Here is an 18,122-nt window from a genome sequence, read left to right on the forward strand (position 1 = left end):
TGTGTAACTTATTTCAGGGTGCCAGGGTATTGAGAGATTTAATATCAATTTGTTCTATGATTGTCATGGTAATTCTTTGTAGATGGCTATAGGAAATTCACATAAATGAATAAAGTCATTACACACGTTTTAGAATAAGCAAGCACTCGTAAGGTTTATTACTGACAAACAAACCAAATACAATTTAATATATAAAATACTTCAAAAGCATTCTGTAAACAAAAACAAGTTTTAGAATCACTTGGAATTATCAAAAAATGTATTTTAAAACTTCAGGCCTCCCCAAACTGGGAAGCACAGCCTAGTCCAAGCTCCATGTTATTTTTGAATTCAGTGTAAGTCTGGCCTACAGGTAAGTGAAGAACCAGTGAACATGTGTTGGCCTTTGGAAACCTCGCTAGTCCATCATCTGGGTGCAAAAATGCCAGCTCTGGCTGCATTGGAAAACCCACTGCTGGGATTCGTTGAAGGCCAGTGGCAAAAATGAGCACATGCTCAAGAGTTATTGGATGGGCAAGTCCACCTGTATAGCAATACAAAAAGAATGCATCATAGCAAATAGTTGACTTTATGAAAATAATTTTATACACACAAAAAACACATTTTCTGTATCATCTGGCAGAGATACTCCTACCTTCAACCTCTAGGAGCCAATCTTTCCAGAAGGCAATGGTCCTGGCTTCCAACCGCCTTCGGTTTGATGCTGGCAAAGATCGACACCTGGCATGGAAAAGTTCCACAATATCGCTGGCCTTCAGTGGCGCTGGGTCGTAAAGAAAGACTTTTTCAAAAGCTTGAGGGTGTGAGGTTACCATCTGAAGGACCCCAAGTGTAGTCAGTCCATCTTTAAATCTGACACCAAAAAAGAAATAAGATTACAATCTGAATTGAAGTATTTACATTTTTACTCTGGTACTGATTTTTATCATTCATAATTAGAGTAAATGAGTTGTTAAAATTATGTAATAATTTCAAATATTAACAGAAGGTGAAATGCATTCCAAGGCTCATATGAACTTGAGTAGTTGTCGACTAACCTTTTCTGCTTATTATCAAATATTGTGAACTTGATTTTTACCCATTATTGTCTAGCCTATTCTATAATTTTATAAATTATTAAAAATTATTCATTGTGATTTCCAGATATTTTTTTTGCATATGTGGAACAAACCACCATTAAAAGATTTTGGAAAATCTGGAGAAATCTCTGTATGTTAAACAAAACCGTAAGCTATCCAAACCATTGTTTACATTCACACCCTTCTGCATCCCCAAAGGCAAGTTAAAATTAACAGCCAATGCAGCCTTTCAGTGTGATTAATTCCGCTCTGTCTTTAATTCTGAAAGACACTCATCCCAGTCTCTCTGTGGCTACCCAATCATCTAACTCACTCTTTACAAATTAAACAAAAAATATTGCAGCATTAGATCTCTTAATAAATAATATATATAATTATATAGTATAATATACACTATGCTATCCAAATACTATACAACCTCAGTTTCAACATGTGAAATGAATACTGAGTACTTACTGTGTGAGGGCTGCATTGATTCGGCCTTCACAGTAAAACTGAAGAACAGCTTCCATCAACTCCTTCCTGTGCTCCAAGGATCTGAGGTGCCGTAGAGCTCCCATCAGCGCCAACTCTTCAGCAGTTTCACTAACAGCCTCCCTGGCATCATCAAGCGTATCTGCACTGTTTATCTGGGGGTAAAAATTAACACTAGCTTTGATATAGTAAATTAGCATCCATGTTAAAGCAAGAACTGTTAGCCAACAATGTTCTTCATTAAATAACTTTTACCAATTGAGGACTGATCTCCACGGCAGAACCTTGGACACTAAGTATTATAAAACAAAAGATAAAAATATGTTACATGTGTTTACTGATTCGTAAACTTGCCTTCTCCAGTTTAGCTCTGAGACCATGGTCTACCACGTCCTCAATGGTTGCTGGGCCAGATGGTAAACCAAAGACTTGGCTGAAAAGCCTTTTTGAAAAGAAGTTAGGTGACACTCCCCCGTGGATCAGGCAACAGACAACATCTGTCCCACGCTTTTGTAGGTGTTGGTGTGAAGTGCTGCATGAGAAAAGTACACTGAATGATCAACCACAACAATTGTGAAAAAGTCGTGATACGCATGCGTAATTTCAAGAGGCTTAATTTTCTAAAAAGTTAAAAACCATTAACTGAATTATACAAGGAACTTTTAAATAAATGTACGGATTTGGTTATTTTGCTTGCATTTAAACTTACCAATGCTGTCAAGTGCAAGGGTGCGTTCTTCTGGAGGCCCTTCAAATATTTGGTGCCCTTGTAGTTTTCCCATAAGCAGTCTGCAAAACTCTCTGGTAGGCCCACCATCATCTACGGCCCCTTCTCCTCGACCATCCTCATCAATGAAGACGATGTCTAGTTTTGACTCCGGGTCAAAGGTTGGCCTGTTGAAAGCTCTTAGAGCACATTCAAACTCTTCATCACGAAGAACGTTTATTTGATTGGCAGTAGGAGCAAGATGGTAAACCCTTGCCTTCAGAGTCTGCAGTGCAGCAGAAATGTCAAAAGCTCTGCATAGGGGGTGGGGAGTGGGGGCGCAGAAGAAATGTCTCTTTTAATACATACAATGTAAAATGCAATATCAATTTAATGCAGGCATTATATATTTATTGTAAAAATTGTTTTTCCATACAGCTATGAATTACATGTAAAGTGGCACATAATAAAGGATGTGATTTTTAATAGCAGCAGGAGTGGGTAATATGAAAATATATACTGCTATACTATTATAATTGTTAATGCTAAATGAAATCAAACTCTGAAAATGAATATACAAGATGTTTGTGTTCAAGTACTTACTCTTCAATATCCTCCTGGTCTGGGCTTGATGGACTGAATGAAGGACTCTGGGATGGAGAAGGAGCAGGAGAAAATATGGGGGCTGCAATGGGTGAAGAGGGAGCAGGAGAAATGGTGGTGATTGTGGTGGGTGGAGAAGGAGCAGGAGAAAATATGGGGGCTGGGATGGGTGAAGAGGGGGCAGGAGAACAGGTGGTGATCGTGGTGGGCGGAGAAGGAGCAGTAGAAAAGGTGGTAGATGGTGCACCTGGGAATGGGCCACATGCTATGGATGAATTTGATATAATATTCTGAAATGAATTGATAAACAGAGTTAACATATGAAGGCTTACGGCTAAAAACGATACAACGAATACAGTAAACATAATGATCCCCTCGCAGAGAATTACATACAATGGGAACTCACCTCCACTTCATCCCCTGACATCCACAGAATGTACAAAGTACACTGTGCAGTGATTCCATTGTCTGCTAGTGAACCTCTTTGGGTACTCAGGATTGAGATAGGAGACATAGCTTTCTGGAGTGAAAATATTTCACTGGCCATGTCTACATTACCTGCAAAGGCAACTAAATCCTGCAAATTCAAAGTATATACATTTATTACTTATAAGCATGCAGACAGCTGTGATCTCTGAGGAGAAATATAATAAGGGGAACACACCTGAAATAGCTGACTTGGTAGGAAGCACCTCCTTTTTAAGCCACCATCAGGATATTTAAACTGAATGACCATCCCATTTTCAGGCTCTGGTATGGAATCAATCCATTCATTTCTTGTATTTATTACCTAGACACAAATAATTGTAAATGTAAGTGATTGATTTAAGGTTTTAGTCTTTATAGGGCAATACCTATTACTTAACTAACTTACGTGTACTTGTGTTCACGCTCCAGGAGTTGCCTTCGCCTTCTCTCCTAATGTAAAATGAAACTTAAGTTTAAGTGCTATTCAACAGCTCAATCCAATCTACCTAAACAAGAAGGGATTCTCACTGTCTAAACTTAATTTTGCACATTTAGAAAGTGTAAGTTAAGTGCGCAAGTTGGTTATATGATTGTCTGCATTTTCTTACCCTTTCTCTGTCTATTTGCAGAGAAACTTGATACTCTTCATCCTGTTGGCAACGCAGGGCACGCCACTGCAGCAAGACTGTACTTTCTCTTGCAACAGACTGGTTGTCATCCGGATCTATGAAAATTATGAATTATGAAATTATAGAGGATATAGCTTATGTACAGAAAAGCAAGAATTATACTGTTATGCTGTTTGATCCCCAATTCACAAAATAAGGCTTCAAACTGATTTAGACAAAAAGCATTACTAAATGCTTTTTAGTAATATTAATTACTTAATATGTTTAATATATTATTGGTTTAAAATAAGCATTAGATAGAGGTCATGATTTGGGAAAATGCATTGGGAAAATGTTTTGATGTCATTACCTTATTATGCCTGAACATGTAACCTTGAAAGAACACCCTCTTATTGATGTTAACTGTGAAAGAACTGACAGTCTGTCATAGTATGGATTTTAACCAAATACCCTTCACATACCTTCCCTGATCTGTCTTGCTCCTCTTCATCAAACCCATTTTGCTTATCCTCCTCCACCACCTCCAAGTTTTGTTCCTCTTCCTCCAACCTGTTTTGTTCTTCCAAAATGTTCTGGTTTTCCTCCAGCATTCCATCCCCCATGCCGTGGATATTCCTGACCTCTTCTTCCCCATTTTCCTGTTGGATTAACAATGAAAAAATGCAATCCAAAATAATACAAGTCAAATGTGTTTTTACTTTTTTACTTTTATATTAATGCAGACAATGCAAAACATTGCACACATTTCAAAAGGCATGGCTGCGGAAAAGAGGGTATAAGCACTTGACTGGCCTGTCTACAATCCTGATCTGTCCCCATCAGACAATGTTGCACACATTAGGAGGTGTTTGCAGAAAGAATGGGACAGTACAACACATGAAACAATTTCCTTACTTTTATCCTCAGGTACAAAGACATCATTTAAGTGTTGTGATAACAAATAGCACCATTACAAAGTGGTTAATAAGGTCAAACAAAAAAGATCATTCATCTTGTATGTTTAAGGTGGCAGTAAATTCAGGATTTTGTAGATAAAATTATATGAGGACAAATTTAAATGCCTGCAGGTGTGAGGTTTTGTAGATTGAAAAGAGGCAGTACAGTGTACAATGCATCTTATATGATGTGTGTAAAATAGTTCACAAAGCAGATGTAGAGTATGGCATGATGCAGTGGCAAAAATCCCAATCTGCAGGCCAAAACACCAAACTGATGGACAGGGACTACTGACAGATTTAACGGCTTGTGGACCAAAACTGCTGTACTTTCAGGCAATAATTGCTTCAAGAAGTAAATGCAGATCCTTCACAACCAATTTCTGAAAGAACACTGTAGAGAAATGCATACCATGTAGCAAGCTTAAAACTCACTAATGGACCCTGTCAGTCAGTTTCATGTTTTGGCCACAGTTCTGACAGGAATTTCCAGTAAACTGGATTTTTTTGCCACTTCTGGGAGACCCATATTATTGATTTAAACAAGACATTCACATGTACCACCTCTTCTCAATGTACAATGTATAGCCTGATCATTTTAGTACAATGCCTTCTGCAATGGCCTGAAATAACTATTACCCTCAACAAGCAAGGTGACTATTTTTTTTAGTGTCCCTATCGTTTTTAAAAAGTGTTGCAGAGTTGAGGTGCAGAAATGGTGTGTATTAAAAATTAAATGAATTTGACAAAAACATGAAATTAGGTTAGTTCTTTCTACACTAAAACAAAAAACAAAGTAAGCATAGTATTTTAAACTGCATGTTTCATTTAATTATAAAGCATTTAAAATGCCCTGGAATTTGACTCAAGTGACAGTATCATACCATTTTTCTGATGTAAACGGCTGATCTTCTTAGCACAGAACAGGCTTTTATAGCAGCCGGACAGACTGAAGTAAGCTCCAGTCGGTGGATTCTCCTCTGTCTGTCAACTCTGAAAAGGCAAAAGTCACCTTGTACAGCAGGAAATTCTTCTCTTATTTTTTCAATAAAAGCAGCTTCTGGCATGGAGAGTGGCACTACAACTTTTTTCACTGTTGATCCTGCTGTTGAGGAAAAGATAAAAACATAAAGGTTGAAAACATTTTACATTTAATTAATTCATTATACTGTATATTGTCTCCTGCATATTAGAAAGCTGAAATTTGAGACAACAAGCTAATACACGATTTCATTGTTTCTAAATAAATCTATAAACATAGTAGCAATTGTGAACACATTCGTTTGGAGAATCCGGTCATAGTCTTCAGAAATGCAGCATTTCTTTGTGATAAAGCTCCTTAAAAATAAAAAAGCTAACTTCCTATGCTAAAGAGACTCATGTCTGTTGAGTCTCAAAGCATTACATATGTCCAATTATGAAAATGTGAAATGCAAAAAAGGGGAATGCTGAATAAATGGAAATGAAACAAGTAACATTTTTTCTAAATAAAGATGCTGTTCCTTACTTGAACAGCTTGTCAGTTAATTCAACATGTCTGACAGGTATAAAACATGTTATACTATATGGGGCCCATCTCAACATTCAGGTTTCCTTTTAAACAATTTTAAATTAATCTTGTCTTTACCCCTGTCTAAGTCTGATCCCTCAACTTACGCCTTGGTATAAACAGTGTGTCTTGGCCACTTGGAAGAACAGCCAATCTTATTGTCGTCAGCCGCTGTTTGGCTGGTCCTGTCCTCCTGGGCTCCTGATCTCTTCTAAACTCCCTGAGTCTTTATGAGAAAAATCACTCAAGTTAGATCATTGGAAATAAAACTATTTTCACCAAGTTTTTACATGACGCATAACGGAGGCTTTTTATGAAATTATTTCTTCACTAATGTAAAAACTGAGCTAAACTTTGTAAGTTTGTCATATTTGGGGTACAAGCCAGCACTTAACTGAAAAAAAATGCAGCTGCATAAAATATGAAGAACAACATTTTGTAATATGGATTTGACTAGGCTCCCCATCCCCAAGCACATGTTGCACCCACAAGGACGTGTTAGCTTGCTATGCTACTCAGAAGGATGAGAAGGCTCAGAAAAGTGGCTAGGTTAGAAGGTCTATTTACTTTACATTATTGTGCTTTATAACTCCATGAATAATATACATATATTATTTGTTCTGCTTAATGTATTCTTTTTGCAAACAAATAGTAAAATTCTTACATTTAATATTAACAATAAATAAATAAATTATATTTCAGTAAGATTAGATATGTTTTCTACAGGAAGTTTTCCACAGGAACAAATAATACCTGCCCTTGCCTATGTCACATTTAGGATTAAACTTGCACTTGCATTTCATGTCAAACCTATCCACCAAACCTGTGTATTTTATTTTGACAATATATTGAAATGTATTGTATCTTTTGCATCTGTGAAATCATACAGATGGAACACTGTATTCAAACTAATATTGTCTATATAAAATCTCACAATACATCAATTACAGCAACTTCAGTCTGTTCTTAAATATTGCCAATGACTTAATGACTGGCTTTTAAATCCCATAAAACATCCATAATCACAACTTCATTCTGATCTAAGACACGTGTATCTACCTGTTACAACACCTGCCAACTTGTACTAACAAAGTTTAAATCTAGTATATTGTGGACATTTAGAGTTCTATTGTGGTATATGAATTTAAATCATATTACATCAATCTGATTCCAGTGTAACCCCTGTCTGTAGCATTTGATCCATATGTATGAATTGATTTGATGTAATCTAATATTTCAAGAATGGAATTAACTTAGAATGAATATTATGAAATTTAATAAAAAGATTAAAATGGATTAAAGTAGGAGATAACTCAATGTCATAATACCACCAAAACTGCCTGCACTATTTATTGGTGCTATTTGGCCTGACTGTAGTATTTATCTGTCTAAACGAAAAAACTAATCTTACAAATGAATCTTCAGCCTTTCTAGGGACTATGACTGAACACATGATTCATTAGTGCAAATTTGTTTACTTTTAACAAACTAAGCCTACATAGTGCAGCCTCCACCCAATGAAACTACCAGTTTAGATGGTGGGAGATTTAAAAATATATATACACATATATTTTTTTTCAATTTGAAGATAAGACCTAATGTTAGCAAAATTTTAGTTTACAAACCTTAGATTTAGATTAATTCATTATGCCTATTCCCACTTTATAGGTAATCTCAATCCTTGAAACACAGGTTAGTGATTCATGAGGGATATCAATAAGCTTTTTTCACGCAAGGAGAAGGGGTCAAGTTCCGGGCGAGGTGATGGGTAAACCAATTTCCGGTTTGGAGCACCGCTACGAAAATAAATGGGTTTTATCATTCCTATTTTTTCCCCTGCAAGACGATGTTGCCAGAACTGTCGTGGAACTATCGAGGAACTATCGAGCGAAACTCCTTAAGGGATATAAGTTCTTTTTCGAGCAGTTTAATTTTGATTATAAAGGTAAATGGCTCCAGTTCTGTAGTTGAGGTTAACCAAGTTAGCCTCTTAGCTCCGTGCTCACTTAACCTTCTAAGTTATCATTTAAGCCTTCATCAAACTGTTTGTTTATCTTATTGTTAAATAAAGTATATAGTTTATTGTACTACTACAGGTGCCTGCATTTATTGTGTCTAATGATTTTGTGTGTTTAGTGTCCAATGTTGGTGATAAGGAGATCCTTGTCTAGGTTAGGTCTAGGTGCTACTGGTGTTCTGTCGAGATGTGCTACCCATCCGATATATGCTTCTTACAACCAGCGCGCCCGCACAGACCTATTTTTTTTTTTTTTTTTTTTTTACGATTTTTCAGTTTATGTTTATCTACAACTCAGTCATCTTTTGTCAAAAGTGTGAATAGCAATTAACACCAAAAATAGCAATAATAAGCATTTAAAATACAAAACATATTTATCTAATCATGTCTAATTACCTAAACATTACTTTTGGATACATTAAGTTATTCAGTTGTTTAGCTTATCCAAATATCCTTTTGGAAGCATATTTATAAAAGTGTGCTTATGTTTGTATTTGTAAATATATGTTAATGGGAAATATAGACTAAAGTAGCACGATTAGACAGGGTAGCACAACCGGTCATAACACCAGTCCTTAAAGAAAAGCGAGGAACCACATAAGATATTTCGGATAGAACAGGTCAGCTGGCTCACGGTTATAGCACTGCAGTTCGCCATTTTAATTTCCCCAAATATATTTTTAATACAACCTGATGGTCTGTTGATTTTTATATAGTCCACAATAGGGTTGTCACAATACCAAAATTTTGACTTCGATACCGATACCAACTGTAGTATCACGATTCTCGATACCAAAACGATACTTGGAAGAAAAAAAACAATAAAAATATCTGAACATAAAATGTTTATTTTTGACTGAACTGGATTGAACACTGAACAATCAGTGCAAAGGTTTTTATTCTAAAATGAAACATTTGAACAAAAAACAAGTTTCGTTATTATAACCTTAACTATAACATAATTATCTAAACACTTCCTAAAAACTAAAACTAAAACCAGAGGTAATGGTAGCCTGACTATGTGAACCTGACGGGCGGGCAGAAGTTAAGTTCTGAATAAGGAAAATAAAGAGACAGAAGAACATTACAATGTTATGTTCATTTTAACACTCACTGCTCCGTTTTATTAATCAACCGTTTACCGTTTTTAATAAGCCCATGTTCAGTGTAACGATCAAGCAGGTTATGTGCCTGACCACAGATTTGCGATGGAAACGCGAAAACGTGAACATCCTGGCTGTTTTCGGGCTGTTTGAATGAGCGAAATATGATCAGAATTATGTTAAATAATACTGTAACATAGAAGCATAGAACTATTATTTAATTAAAATGATTTTTAAGAACAGCTAAACACAGTGCTGCAGGTCAAACGCGGAGGCGTTCACGTGCGAGAGAGAGAGACAGAGAGAGACACAGAGAGAGAGACACAGCAAGAGTGAGAGAGAGAGATTTGCGTGTTCTGATGTGAACTACTCACAGGTAAAGATTCTCTTTTATTTCCTCGTGCTCATATTCTAGTCCCACACATAATTCTGCAGCTCCCTCAGTGTTTTCTGTCGTATTTTGCGGCTAGCGCGAGCGCTTACAACTAACACCGCGGGCCGTGAGGTGCCGCCACGCTTGTGCCGAATCCGCTACTGAATCCGACTCCCGCTTCGCGGACAGAATCGGCACAACACCCCCGCTGTGCAACTGCGGGAGTGAAAACAGCGCTAATAAAGTAGTTTAGTTTCACTTTCAGTTTTCGTTATTTTATTTAAAAATAAAAATATAAATAAAAAACAGATGCCTACATCTCAGACTATTTTCTGGAGCCCGAACCCGACCCGGCCCGAGGAATGTGGTGGGAAATCTCGGCCCGAACGTGCCTCGGGTCAGTTCGGGTTCGGGCAGAGAATCTAAGCTCTACTCCTCTGCACTGGATAGACTTATAACACCGTTTACAAACTGGGTTTGTGGTGTTGGTCGGATGCCCTTCTTCATCAGCGATGTAAGCAAAATTTGCCCACACTTCACTCCTCGCGCCCGTTTTGTCCAAGTCGCGGACGAGAGACATCTGTTATTTTAGCTGTCGCCATTCTACACTCGCTGCTGCTCTGCTGGCTTGCGCGTGCGTGTGTCGCTCTCAACCGAGTCAAATGAATCGATTCACACGTGAATCGATTCATTTGTTCAGAACACTAAGTTTATCTGAATCCTGCCACACCGACTGCTGCGGTGTGAATCAGTTTTCTTATGAACTGAATCAAATCGCGCCTACTAATTTGACTCATTTGAAGCTAGTGACTGGGCTATGTACAGTATCGAAAGCATCGAACGCTAAAGAACCGAATCGTTTGTGATGACGTAGTATCGAAAAAGAATCGAACCTTCGGTACACCGTGCAACTCTAGTCCACAACACACACATTTTGCCGTCACGTGGATGAAAGGAAAGTCATGTTTTAGAAGAATACACGTATGATGTGCAGGATTAAGCTAAATAAAGTGGAATTAAACTGGATGCGGACTACAGCTGATGTTTCTGAGTATTCTGGGGTACATTTTTGTTGAAGTATTTTGCGACACTATATCCTCCTTATTAGAGTAAGCCAAGTATCCTCTTTAATAAAACCCTTAAATTGTGGTACCAAACTACACTCCATGATTTACCTTCTGATGCTGCAGTTCGGTTTGTTTAGTTCAGTAGTAAACATCCTATTCATCTTATTCTACTTTAACAAAGAGATAATGTTTACCTAAGGTAACGTTAAAGGATATTGTTCCTAGTAAGTTAACCCACAAACTTAACCAACCTGTCGACCATTGTCCCAGAAGTGGAAGGCCTGCCTTCAGTTGCAGATGCTCGATTAACAAGCTGTTGAAATCGATCAGCTATTGCTTGAAGCCTCTGCTGATTCATTTCTTCTGCGCCAACGCTGCGGCCAGGGTTGCCAGATCTTGAAACACAAACAACTAGAGCTTTAAATGAGCACAACTCTGAAATATTTACTGGCAAATGTAATAACTACAAATAACACGCTGCTTCAGTTAAAGGAATATTGAAAACTACATGCATATAATCACTACTAAATAGATTTTACAGATTAAAATAAAATACATTTAAACATTAGGTGTGTAAAGCTTCCCAGTACTTACAAGGAGCATCACAGGTGCTACGGTCAGCGTTGTGCGCCAAAGAATGGGGGTGAGGTCAGGGTGGGTCTTTGGAGGGGCTTTTTTGCAGTGTTTGGATTCCCCCCCTCAGATGTGAGTGCAGTGGTAGCACCCAATTTTAAAGTTACGTGTTAACGCGGCACATTTTGCCGTCTTAAGACGTTGTTACGTGTTAAGACGTCCAAAAGTAACGTGTTAAAGGGATAGTTCGGTATTTTTGACATGAGTCTGTATGGCATCATCATAACCAGTGTCGTGCATCCACACTGACTTACCCCCCACAGCGTCCTGTGAGCCGAGTTCTTGTCCAGTTTAGGTCAAAGCGAAAGTAGTCCGGCATGTTTGCTGGGGTCAGGAAAATAACTCCTTTTTCTTCCCAAAGCAGTACGTGTTCAAAAGTGTGATTTATTTACATCACAAAAAACTAACCCTGCAAAAGTCACGCCTCATAAATCACTTGGGTCCTACTTTCTCTCGTTCCATATCAATGCGCGCAGCGCTGCAACCTGACAGCTAGCCTACGTGTTTGGGTCGCTTTGTTTACTTCTCGCTTGTTGACGCGTGCGCAGCTCGCTGTCAGAATGACGCGCACTGATACGAAATGAGAGAAAGTAGGACCCAAGTGATTTATGAGGCGTGACTTTTGCAGGGTTAGTTTTTTGTGATGTAAATAAATCACTCTTTTGAACACGTACTGCTTTGGGAAGAATAAACTGACAATTAAAAGATAACATAGCTAGCGTTAGCTACTTTTCTAGCTATCTTACCATAGCTAGCCAACGCTAGTTAACTAGCTAACGCTAACTAGATGAAGCTAAGTACCCAGTAAGCTTTCTAACTTCTAAACTGAACGAATTAACAACCAAACAGCGCCTGTGTGTTTCAATATCCACTTAAATCATGTACGTTTTATTCAGTCTTAATGAACTCTGGACTTTACATGTTAAATAGCTAAATGTATCTAAAATAGCTGGTTAACTGGATGGCAGTAACGTTACCTGCTGTGGACGCGCTGCAGGGTTCTGCACGGCTCCACGTAGAGAGAGAATAGACACTCCCAAAACGTCTCTCTCTCAGAAAAGCATCTGAAAAGTTCTGCTCAGGTTTATACAGGAAAGATCTCTGAGTAAATGCTCCACATTAGCCTAGTTCAGCTTCATCTTCATCCATAATCTCCACAAACAACAAGCTCTTTTACGCTAGCTCTGTAACTGGGCTCTTACACCAACCAACCTCGTGACGTCACCAGTGCTGCACGGGCAACATGGCGGCGCCCTAGCTCAAAAGTAACAAACATAAATATATTATAATTTAGTGTGTAAACATTTTATATAAAAAAATGTGGGCCCACTCTAAAGAATACACTCATAAAGAACAGAATTATAGATGAAATGAACAGAACTAAACGGTGCAGGCCTGGTTCGGAGCTTAATGTCCGCTTTACTCTAACGAGCAGAAATAAGAGTTTCAGATTTACCTCAGATTCAGTGAATATGAGCGGGAGCAGAGCGCGGGGTCCTGCAGCACGGAGCGTTTTCCCTCAGAGGAACTCTGATCCACGCGGGGACTCAGAGCGCTCTCTGGTTAGCAGTGTTAGCGGTCCTGGTGTTCAGTGGAGGCGGAGAGAGCGCGAGTCAGTCCGGGGAACAGTCTGTCGGAGCGGCGCTGCAGCGGAGAGTTCACGGCTAGCGCAGAGCAGCTAATACACGAGGCTAAACACAGCTAGCCGAGCTGGCTAAGCTAACAGTGCTAACAGAACTTTACTTATAGTGAGATTATCCCAGCTTTATCCACCAGCTCACTCTCAGTATGGACTTCAGTGTCCTTAAAATTACCGGTTAGTTTAATTAATACTGATTATTAGTGAATTTAGTTCAGCCTGTGAGGAACTTTTTCCTCCTCGCCTCTCCCGCGCTGCTACTCCCGCATCTCCGCTGTTCTCTCTCGTCCCGTGGGCGGGCCCCTTCCAATCCTCTACTCCACCCTCACCTGTACACTTCTCCCTCAGGTGCTCCCTTAATCACTTTTAGGTAACCTTCTGGCAAAAACACAAGAAAATAAATGAAATATATATTCTGTACGGCTTTTGTTTTCTTTTTAAACTATTTACACAAACACAACTTTTTTAAACCACTACTATGAATTTATATGATTTTATTTATTACTGTACTTATTAGCGTATCTATTTTAGAACTAGGGAGTTTTACATTTTTTACCCGGGGCTACATGAGGAATATGCGAAAGGGGCGTATACCATACTGAGATACCGAATGAAAGTTTGAAAGAGAACACAAATTACATTTAGAAAAAAAAATTGCAAGAAATAAAACAAATTTACCGGACGTGAAACACTGTTACTAGTACTGAAACACTAACATTGGTCAGTAAAAAAGCAACTGCTTTGTTTGTACATTTAGCTTGGCTAGCTTCCAATAATAATGGTCAATTAAACAGCAAATGCTGTATTTGGATATTTAGCTAAGCTAGCTATCAACAATAATGGTCAGTAAAACAGCAAATACTGTTGTTTGGACATTTAGCTGGCTAGCTATCAATAATAGTAGACAGTAATACAGGACATGCTTTGTTTATACATTTGGTCAGTAAAATAGCAAATGCTGTGTTTGGATATTTAGCTAGACAAGCTACCGATAATAATGATCAGCAAAACAGGAAACACTTTGTTTGGACATTTAACTAGGCTAGCTATTAATAATAATGGTCAATAATTAAGTATAGTTGGTGAATGACTATGCTCTTTAAAAAACAACACAACCCACAAGCATTCACATAAAAAAAAAACCTTTATAAACATGAAAACAAATTAAACACATGTTACTCTACCTTTGGAAGTAATTGTATATTTAACCCTTTTAAGCCTGAACCAATAACAAAAAAAACATATTTTCCGAATTTCAATCTTAAATTGACTGTTATGTTTCACTTCAACACAAATCCATTTTACACTGGATTTCTCTGTTGGGCGCCTTTGAGTATTTAACAAATAATAACATGAGACAATCTCAGGCCTATAGGTTTCATGTCAAACATATGTTGAGAAAACACAATGAGATTGCAGATCTGCAATATAAAAGCCATTTATTAAAACACACAGATGAGTAAATATAGAGGTGAAGCAATACAAAGATAATAGTTTGTAGTGGATAAAAACAATTAAGAAACTACATGATTTGGATATTCTTAGTAAATTTTGGAGATTAAAAACATATAATATTCAATAAGGAAAAGATAAGAGAGCATAAAACTTGAGTAATACAACGACCAAATATCCCTCTATGGGAACAGATTTTTAATCGGACTGAACCATAGACAAATGAGAACACCATCAGAGGGAATGAATGAGCCCACAACCTCACTGCGCTACACAAGCCTGGAGGGGGTTGATTTTAGTATAGAAGCTACAGCTGGAACATTTTATTTAACCTCTGGAAAGGATTTTGTTGGCCTCTCTGCAGAGTCTGGATGCTCCTCCGGTCCACACGGCAGTACCCGACACAGTGTCGTCTCTCTCTGTGGCTCTGGGTCTCACTTTTGGGAGCACTCTCTGGAGTTCCTCTGGAGCATTAAGCTAAGCTATGCTAAGCCCGGGGAACTGAGTACGGCTTCCACAGAGTGAAAACAGAGATACTTTAATTAATAGAAATAATCAAATCTGCATATACTAGAAAAGGGATTAAAAGCATTAAAATCATAAGCTAGGAAGGTTTGGTCCTAAACATTTAGTTGCCAGCTAGGAATCCTAATCACTATGACATCTAAATTTTAAAGACTACGTTTTTTTCCATTCTTCAGAACTGAACTCCTACCGTAACTACCCTAAAAACTCAGCTCTGTCTCACAAAGAATGTCCTGGAATATCGAGCATATAAGAAAACATAACATGGAATTAAATAAACATGATCGCTGGATAAGATTCATTTTGCTGAATCTGTAAAATCCATTGTTAAATTCAGTTCATGTTTGTTTCTGGTGGAACGTGTCCCAAGTGAAACATTTGTGTAGGATAAGGTGTTCTGTCTGAAAGATTTACGATTTGCACTTTTAATTGCATGGATGGAGTTTTCTCTTCTGTGTGAATGCGCTGGTGTTTTTTGAGATTACCCTGGTCAGTAAAACTCTTCCCACAGTCTGAGCAGTAATACGGTTTCTCTCCTGTGTGAATGCGCTGGTGTTTTTTGAGAGCCCCCTGTTCAGTAAAACTCTTCCCACAGTCTGAGCAGTAATACGGTTTCTCTCCTGTGTGAATGCGCTGGTGATTTTTGAGACTACTCTGTTCAGTAAAACTCTTCCCACAGTCTGAGCAGTAATACGGTTTCTCTCCTGTGTGAATGCGCTGGTGATTTTTGAGACTACTCTGTTCAGTAAAACTCTTCCCACAGTCTGAGCAGTAATACGGTTTCTCTCCTGTGTGAATGCGCTGGTGTTTTTTGAGAGTACTCTGTTCAGTAAAACTCTTCCCACAGTCTGAGCAGTAATACGGTTTCTCTCCTGTGTGAATGCGCTGGTGATTTTTGAGACTACTCTGTTCAGTAAAACTCTTCCCACAGTCTGAGCAGTGATACGGTTTCTCTCCTGTGTGAATGCGCTGATGTTTTCGGAGATTACTCTGTTGAGTAAATCTCTTCCCACAGTCTGAGCAGCAATACGGTTTCTCTCCTGTGTGAATGCGCTGGTGTTTTTTGAGATGACTCTGTTGAGTAAAACTCTTCCCACAGTCTGAGCAGTGATACGGTTTCTCTCCTGTGTGAATGTGCTGGTGTTTTTTGAGAGCACTCTTTTCAGTAAAAGTCTTTCCACAGTCTAAGCAGCAATATGGTTTCTCTCCTGTGTGAATGCGCTGGTGTTTTTTGAGATGACTCTGTTGAGTAAAACTCTTTCCACAGTCTGAGCAGTAATACGGTTTCTCTCCTGTGTGAATGCGCTGGTGTTTTTTGAGATGACTCTGTTGATTAAAACTCTTTCCACAGGCTGAGCACTGATACAGTTTCTCTCCTGTGTGAATGCACTGTTTTTTTTTGAGATTACTCTGTTTAGTAAAACTCTTGACAGAGTGGTGATGTTTCTCCATGTCGAGTCTTTCCTCTGTTCCTCTGTCTGTTAAATGTATCAAACAATTTCTGCGTGTTCAGGAGATTCCTCAGGATCGCTTGTGTTTCACCTCTTTCATAGATTTCAGGAGAAATCCTATAATATTTTAATTTCTGAAAAGAAAAAAAAAGAAATAATTTAGTATATAAATAAAAGCTGGTTAATTAACTGAAGAGAACTACCTAAATCAGTTACACTATATGGGAAATACTGGGACATCTTTATATAACCTTAAAAGCTTCTGTACTTTTGTCCCATTCTAAATTCATAGACATTATAATATGAAGTTTAGCTCGTTCTGCAGTAGACTGTCAGCAGGCTGCAGCCGCAAAATATATGTAGCAAAACTCTGCTGCTGTCCACTACTGAATACCATGTTTGACTACTACTTTAGTATCTCACTTTACACTGAACTGTGCTAATCCATACTATTAATACTCTACTATATTGACTTCCCTTTTTGTTTACAATAAAGGTGTCTCATTTTATCTTATAAATATCTTTATCTGTAATTTCCCAACTTCATCTCCGGAGCCAGAGAGCAGCAGAAGCTCCGAGACCTGCTGCAGTTTTACAGAAGCTAACGTTACCCACAATTTCATTAACTCTAACTAAATGTTAATTAAGCCTGTAAACTAGCTATCTGAACAATATGTATCATGTTTTTTAGTCTTTTTACGTTAGCTCAGCCTAGCTAATGAATTAACATTTTCCCTGAATTTCCAATTCCACCTTAAATATCATCACTTCTTATTGGTTGACTTGGAAATGTAGCTACACATTTAGTAAATAAAAGACTGTAGATTTGAAAAGCGATATGACTATTTAAACCCATGAAGTGTTTTTCAGCATTTCACATAGAGATGGGCGATATTACCTAAAACAAAATATTTTTTACCTACTAAAAATTAACTACAAACGGTTCAAAACTATATTTACCTTTTTTTGATTTCACCTAAATTTCTTATATGGAGTTCAAGTGCATCTGGATGGCAAATAATACCATTATAATTAGTGATTATATATATGAAAAAAAATAAAGGAAAACAACATGTACTTATTTTCTTTTTACCTGAGTGGCAGCTGCAGTTAAGACAGAGCTGAATAAATAAATCAAAATAATTATAATTAGTAAAAAAAATAAAAAAAAATAATAGGACTATCTGATATACTGCTAAATGAATAAACAAAAATCTCTCAAATAATAATAATAATAATAGGATTAGCTGATATTCAGTTGCCAACTTAGCGACTTTGTCGCTATATAAAGCGACTTTTCAGACCCTCTAGCGATTTTTTTTGTAAGATGTAAGATTTCTCTGAGATGAACACGTGCTCTTCAGTTACTGTCCTCGCGCTGCAGCGGGCGCTGCCGTTAGCCCCGCCCACACCACTCAC

At 37.9% G+C, this 18,122-nt stretch overlaps 6 protein-coding genes across 14 annotated transcripts in view; 2 read left to right on the forward strand and 4 right to left on the reverse strand.

The window, feature by feature from the left end:
• Positions 1 to 18,122, reverse strand: part of LOC111196471 (zinc finger protein 239-like) — a 294,610-nt gene that overhangs the window by 228,352 nt on the left and 48,136 nt on the right. The gene's annotated exons all lie outside the window — the stretch shown is intronic.
• LOC125801109 (zinc finger protein 501-like) overlaps positions 1 to 18,122 on the forward strand; it is a 286,089-nt gene that overhangs the window by 191,055 nt on the left and 76,912 nt on the right. The window lies entirely within an intron of this gene.
• Positions 1 to 18,122, reverse strand: part of LOC111196864 (zinc finger protein 239-like) — a 156,427-nt gene that overhangs the window by 112,198 nt on the left and 26,107 nt on the right. The gene's annotated exons all lie outside the window — the stretch shown is intronic.
• LOC125801144 (zinc finger protein 585B-like) overlaps positions 1 to 18,122 on the forward strand; it is a 252,436-nt gene that overhangs the window by 96,992 nt on the left and 137,322 nt on the right. The window lies entirely within an intron of this gene.
• On the reverse strand, positions 128 to 6,225 carry LOC125801403 (G2/M phase-specific E3 ubiquitin-protein ligase-like). Of its 2 annotated transcripts, XM_049478079.1 has the most exons (8): positions 3,527 to 3,672; positions 3,269 to 3,439; positions 2,863 to 3,152; positions 2,263 to 2,573; positions 1,908 to 2,085; positions 1,536 to 1,708; positions 635 to 852; positions 128 to 523 (listed from the first exon to the last, which is right to left on the reverse strand). In XM_049478079.1, exons 1-5 carry the CDS (start codon positions 3,596 to 3,598, stop codon positions 2,033 to 2,035), a joined length of 897 nt encoding a protein of 298 aa, XP_049334036.1. In that variant the 5' UTR covers positions 3,599 to 3,672; the 3' UTR covers positions 128 to 523; positions 635 to 852; positions 1,536 to 1,708; positions 1,908 to 2,032. The 2 variants fall into 2 exon arrangements, with proteins under 2 accessions (XP_049334036.1, XP_049334037.1); XM_049478080.1 differs by lacking the exons at positions 1,908 to 2,085; positions 2,263 to 2,573; positions 2,863 to 3,152; positions 3,269 to 3,439; positions 3,527 to 3,672 and adding an exon at positions 5,779 to 6,225.
• LOC111196147 (zinc finger protein 239-like) overlaps positions 14,401 to 18,122 on the reverse strand; it is a 99,256-nt gene continuing 95,534 nt past the window's right edge. For all 7 annotated transcript variants that reach the window (XM_049477741.1, XM_049477736.1, XM_049477735.1 and 4 more), the window contains one exon: positions 14,401 to 16,837. In XM_049477741.1, coding sequence (XP_049333698.1) covers positions 15,586 to 16,704 — 1,119 coding nt within the window. In that variant the 5' untranslated portion in view covers positions 16,705 to 16,837 and the 3' untranslated portion in view covers positions 14,401 to 15,585. The remainder of the gene's footprint in view (positions 16,838 to 18,122) is intronic.

Source organism: Astyanax mexicanus, chromosome 4 (assembly GCF_023375975.1).
Source record: "Astyanax mexicanus isolate ESR-SI-001 chromosome 4, AstMex3_surface, whole genome shotgun sequence".
Classification (NCBI taxonomy): Eukaryota; Metazoa; Chordata; class Actinopteri; order Characiformes; family Acestrorhamphidae; genus Astyanax; species Astyanax mexicanus.